We start from the raw sequence: 6,000 nt of genomic DNA on the forward strand, positions 1-6,000 counted from the left end.
AGCCCGCCATCTCCTGCAGGCCCACACAGGAGAAACTACAGTGCCTGTCAAGAGTTTGGAAACACCGAGCCCTTCATCACGTTTGAGAGGCACACGCACACACCACCTGTTCTTCATTGTTTTTTAATGCACAAATTCAATCCATCACTCAATTACCGTCTGTAGGGCTTTTAAGCTACATGTATATATAATGAGTTTGCATGTTCTCCATATTTTTCGTACGGTGACAGTTTGATGAAAATTAAGCTTTTTGTACCAGCATCTGTACATCATCAGCATCTGTACATCTTGGTCAAATCATAATCATCGTAATACCGTGAAATGATCTCGTTTGTTGCATAGAAACAATTGGAAAGTGGGCGTGTCTCTTTTGACAGACCTTCTAGCAGACACACCTCCTACTCTGCTCACCTTCTCTGGGTCACGACCGACGGCCTGTGACCTTTCACCTCTGACCCCCCGCTCACTGCGCTGCATGTGATCCCACCACAGTGATGGAACACCCACGTCTACAGGGCTAAGCATCCTCAAAGACAAACGGGCTCCACGCGAACGTTTTCGACGTTCCCATTCTGCCGAGGGCTCTAATCGAATCCAGGGGCCCCTCGTCGCTCTCCTATTCTCCATGAGACCGGTGTTGAACTCACGCCTCCACTTTCCTCCAATAAACTGGAGTACTGGGGCAAAGCGACGGCGGCGGCGGCGTAACGCACCAATCACCGGGCCTCGGCGGCACTCCCTCACGTCTCCACTTATCCAGGAGACGGAACGGCGGGGAAATGCCGGGCTCTCTGTTCCCCTAATTTACGCCCCCTGGAAACCATCAGCAGGGCACTATGGGTAATGGAATGTGACTGACAAAGGGTGACAGAATCCAAATGTTCTGTATGAGATCGCGGGTGTCGTCTGCAAAGAGATTTTCAGAACACAATTCAATCCGGCACCCGGTGGCTAAGTGACGTTTTACTGCGAGGTTGACGTTAGGGGGGTCGAGTCGGTTCTCGAGGAACGATCTTTCTTCATTGCAGAAACGGCCCCGGAGCCAAAATACGCTCCAAGCTTCTTTTTTTTTGTTATTGTTGGCAGGCCTTCTGAATGTGCCCTGTGTTTTGTAGGCCAGGATTATCTTCACAAACACACAGAGGGGATTGAATATAAATCTTATGCAAATAACCATGTCAGGGGGAATGATATAACCTCCCTTGAAACCTGTATTTACCTTTTCAATAACAGCTCAGATATAACACCCATATAAATGACATTTGCTCTCAGCTTCGTCTGCCATCTGATGACTCGTTAATATGTGTGTGCACAGCCGGGCGCTGCACAGCGACGCAACGAACCACTTCTATCTTCTCCTCCGTGGTTTTCTGCATGCTAACCACCCACATGGCTCCTCAGTATATAGCCGGAGAGAAGCAGAGGGAGAGCCAGAGAGAGAGAGAAAGAGAGAGAGAGAAAGAGAACAGGAAGGAGCAAGAGAGCGAAAAGGGGAGCAAAAAAGGGGAACGAAAGAGAAAGGGAGAGAGAGGGAGAAAGACAGAGAGCGTGAAAGAGGGGAGAGAGAGAAAGAGAGAGCCCTTCACAGCTGTTGTATTGTTTTACTTTTCAGATCGGTGACATTTGGAATCATCAGGCCTCTCAAACAGTGAGAACACCCAGACAAGTTATGCAAGTGCCCCATTTAATTGGTCTGACATTCTCCTGCATGTCACACACAAACACACAAACACGATACACACGCGTACTCATTAACCGGTCACACACACAAACTGACACTAACATGACACGCAAATATACACATTCACTCGATAGTCGCATGCAAATACGCAGACACGCACACACGCACACACACCTACCTGTGTTTAATGGAGTTTCCCAGGTCTCTCCGGGGAATCTGAGGGGACCAGCGGGGCACTGACAAAGTGTCTGGAGAAGGAGGAGAGCGAGGGATGGATGGAGGGAAGGAAGGATGGATGAAGGAACAGATAAAGGGTTGGATGGATGGATGTACAGTTTGCCAGGTCAGCATGAGCCAGTGTCCTGTGCACTGGTTCGGATTCAACCTGCTTCGAGATAGCACCGATCATGCTGAGCAATGATTACGATTGGACCACTTCCAGCACCGATTCATTCGCTGACATTTCAGACCAATAATAGAATGGCAACAGCTGGTGGGTTGTCGTTTGGCATTTGCGTGCAATCAATCACTTGGGCTGAGTTGCGTGGCAGCACCCGCACTACGTGTCAACGCGGGAAACGTCCTCGTTGTCGGGTTTGGAGGTTGAACTTGTTCCTGGGACCCTGACAGTTCTTGATGTTGGGAGCTTTCCAAACATGGCCTTGGGGTTCAACCGTGGGTTGAATACTGATACGGTATCTCTGATTCGTGTGTGTGTGTGTTACCGAGAGAGAGAGAGAGAGAGAGAGACAGAGAGAGATAAGAGAGAGAGTGAGATAAAGAGAGAGGGGGGGTGAGAGAGAGAGAGAGAGAGAGAGATACGAGAAATAAGAGAGAGAGAGAGATAAAGAGAGAGGGGGGGTGAGAGAGAGAGAGAGAGAGAGAGAGAGAGAGAGATACGAGAAATAAGAGAGAGAGAGAAAAACAGAGAGATGAGAGAGAAAGGGGGAGTAAGAGAGGGACCATAGAGAAAAAGAGAGGCAGGGGGTGAGAAAGAGCGAGAGAAAGACAGTGGGAGACAGAGAGAAAGAGAGATAAAGAGAGATGACGTCATTACGGAGCACAGCGCAAACCTCTCTGAGTGATGAGCAGCCTGATTGGGACAACTTCCTGTTTCCTGTCTGCCGGCCCCTCCTGGGGCTGAATATCTGAACACTGCAGGCTCACACTGCTACATTAGCCTCAATCAGCCTGGTAACCTGATAGTCCCTACCTAACCGGACATCCTCTGCTGCTGACAGCCAGCCTCTGTCTCTGTGGGGCTGGGTAGTGTTGAGGCTGGGTAGTGTTGAGGCTGGGTAGTGTGGAGGCTGGGTAGTGTTGAGGCTGGGTAGTGTGGAGGCTGGGTAGTGTTGGGGCTGGGTAGTGTGGAGGCTGGGTAGTGTGGAGGCTGGGTAGTGTTGAGGCTGGGTAGTGTTGAGGCTGGGTAGTGTGGAGGCTGGGTAGTGTGGAGGCTGGGTAGTGTGGAGGCTGGGTAGTGTTGAGGCTGGGTTGTGTTGAGGCTGGGTAGTGTTGGGGCTGGGTAGTGTGGAGGCTGGGTAGTGTTGGGGCTGGGTAGTGTTGGGGCTGGGTAGTGTGGAGGCTGGGTAGTGTGGAAGCTGGGTAGTGTGGAGGCTGGGTAGTGTGGAGGCTGGGTAGTGTTGGGGCTGGGTAGTGTGGAGGCTGGGTAGTGTTGATGCTGGGTAGTGTTGAAGCTGGGTAGTGTTGGGGCTGGGTAGTGTTGGGGCTGGGTAGTGTTGGGGCTGGGTAGCGTGGAGGCTGGGTAGTGTTGATGCTGGGTAGTGTGGAGGCTGGGTAGTGTGGAGGCTGGGTAGTGTTGATGCTGGGTAGTGTGGAGGCTGGGTAGTGTGATGTATGCATGTTTGTGTGTGTGATGTATGTATGTATGTATGTATGTTTGTGTGTGTTATGTATGTATGTTTGTGTGTGTATGTTATGTTTGTGTGTGTGTGTTACGTACGTGTGTGTGTGTGTTACGTATGTGTGTGTGTGTGTTACGTATGTGTGTGTGTGTGTGTTACGTATGTGTGTGTGTGTGTGATTGATGAGTCCTGGAGGTCTCTGTGACCCCCGGGCGCCAGACGGCAATGTCCTCCTCCATCTTGTCTGATTGCTCTCCTCCTGATGACCTCCCCCTCACCCCCACCCCTCACCCCCAGCCTCACCCCCAGCCTCACCCCAGCCCCCGGTTTGAGTGAGAGGTGTGGTAACAGCAGTGAACATGCCATGAACAAGCTCCCCACCCCACCCCCTCCCTTCCCCACACACACCGTGACGTTCCCCTCCCACACACACACACACACACACACACACGCACAAATGCAGTACACGCAGTCACGCACCCAAACTGTGTATTGTTGGGAATCCCTCAAGATGGACAGTCTAGAATGACACAACCATGCTTTGAGCTCAGTCCAAACGTTCCAACCAGAAGGTTGTTCTCTCCCCTGACTGAAGGACACCAACATGGTTCAAAACATAACTGTCGCTTCACCCATGTGACATAAACTCCTCCGTCCAATCAGGACAAAGCCTTGTTGTTCCCGCTGTTTCTATGACAACCACTCCACGCTGTTCAACCTTTCTGCCAGAATAACGTCATGACATCTTTGGCAGGCTCCGGTCTGTACTCTGCCTCTATTGCCTCTCTCCTTCCTTCACCTCCATCTCTGCCTCTATTGCCTCTCTCCTTCACCTCCATCTCTGCCTCTATTGCCTCTCTCCTTCACTTCCATCTCTGCCTCTAATGCCTCTCTGCTTCACCTCCATCTCTGCCTCTATTGCTTCTCTCCTTCACCTCCATCTCTGCCTCTATTGCCTCTCTCCTTCACCTCCATCTCTGCCTCTATTACCTCTCTCCTTCCTTCACCTCCATCTCTGCCTCTATTGCCTCTCCCCTTCACCTCCGTCTCTGTCTCTATTGCCTCTTTCCTTCCTCTACCCTGCCTCCACCCTGTCTCCACCTTGCCTCCACCCAGCCATCTACTCTGTCAACATCCGGCTTGTACCCTGCCTCTCTTGCCTCTGCCCTGGCTCCATCCGGCCTCTGCCCTGCCTCTAGAGAGACCAGCCTCCAGAAGGAAGATCAGCTCAGCGTATCTGTGCCGAACATAGCCACATGTGTTTTACCACTAAAACACAAAGACAACAATGACACCTATTTGCAGTAATGTGACAGTCAGATGATGGTAAAATTAGAGAGGCGGTAATTACGACAGCAGAGCTTCCACATTACCAAGAGATGCTTGATGCCCAATGTCAAATTAATCGCTACATCGCTGGCAGCTTATCAGCATCAATCACATTGACGCATCTTCTATCTCCTACTTATGGTCTCAAAACACACACACACACACACACACAGAGAAAGGGGGTTCATCAAGTCATAAATAATTAAAACAACCATCCAGTAACTTCTTACATTTGTTCATAGTTTATTATTTACATCTATCCTTCTATCTACATTTTATTACGTTTAATTATGTGCTATACACATTTGACTTATGGATTTATGACACCAACATATACTCCTCTATGTGCTTGATTCTATATCTGGAGATGTTTTGTTTTGTTCCGTATGTTTTTAACATTGATCCTGTCAGACTCATTGCAAAAAACCCAATCGAGTGGTTGACACAAGAATCTCTCGATTCTTGACACATATCTGGGACTGCCAACTATCATAACAACGTGAACATAATCGATCATAGGATGACATAACACTACATAGAATCTATGAACTCATGATTCGGGAGAGACAGAACTTGCCGTGGTTTAGTAAATGCCTCACCGACGCGTCTCCACTCCCGGTAGAGCAGAGGACTGGATGGGGGAAGGGGAGGGGGGAGGGGGAGGACACATCGCTCACTGGATCCACACCCATTCACCCCCCCCCCCTCCACCCCCCCCCCCCCCCCGTCAATGCCAGACGCTCGCTAATGGCTTCCGCCGGTGACGCAGCACCCAATGAGGTGGGCCGTATGCGCTGACACGCTGACTGCCGTCCTCATGGGAGATGCGTGCGGAAAATGAGGTTTTTGTTCCCGTCGGTGGAACGTGAGCGTCGAGGGAGGGAGGGAGGGGGTGGGGGCGAGGGAAGGGAGGAGGGTAGGGATGAGGACAGGGTGTGGGGTGGGTGCCACTTAAAAATAGCTCCCCCAAACTCTTGTCGCTCGCGGTGCGCGGTGGAGCAAGGTACCAGCAATCCCCCCAGTGCCCCCGCCCCCCCCGCCCCCGCACACACTCCCATCCCATGCCCCCCCCGCCCCCGCCCTCCCTTCATCGTCTCCCCGCTGCGAGGAGGGGGTGGGACTTACTTG

General features: G+C 51.3%; 1 protein-coding gene across 3 annotated transcripts in view; it reads right to left on the minus strand.

Annotated features, from left to right (window-relative positions):
- Nucleotides 1-6,000, minus strand: part of ksr2 (kinase suppressor of ras 2) — a 48,513-nt gene that overhangs the window by 18,979 nt on the left and 23,534 nt on the right. For all 3 annotated transcript variants that reach the window (XM_084695116.1, XM_084695115.1, XM_084695117.1), the window contains 2 exons: nt 5,998-6,000; nt 1,860-1,929 (listed from right to left, as the gene is read on the minus strand). The exon at nt 5,998-6,000 is cut by the window's right edge and continues 224 nt beyond it. In XM_084695116.1, coding sequence (XP_084551242.1) covers nt 1,860-1,929; nt 5,998-6,000 — 73 coding nt within the window. The remainder of the gene's footprint in view (nt 1-1,859; nt 1,930-5,997) is intronic.

The sequence above is a fragment of the Hypomesus nipponensis genome, chromosome 28 (genome assembly GCF_054491055.1).
Source record: "Hypomesus nipponensis isolate SF chromosome 28, ASM5449105v1, whole genome shotgun sequence".
In the NCBI taxonomy this organism is placed as follows: Eukaryota; Metazoa; Chordata; class Actinopteri; order Osmeriformes; family Osmeridae; genus Hypomesus; species Hypomesus nipponensis.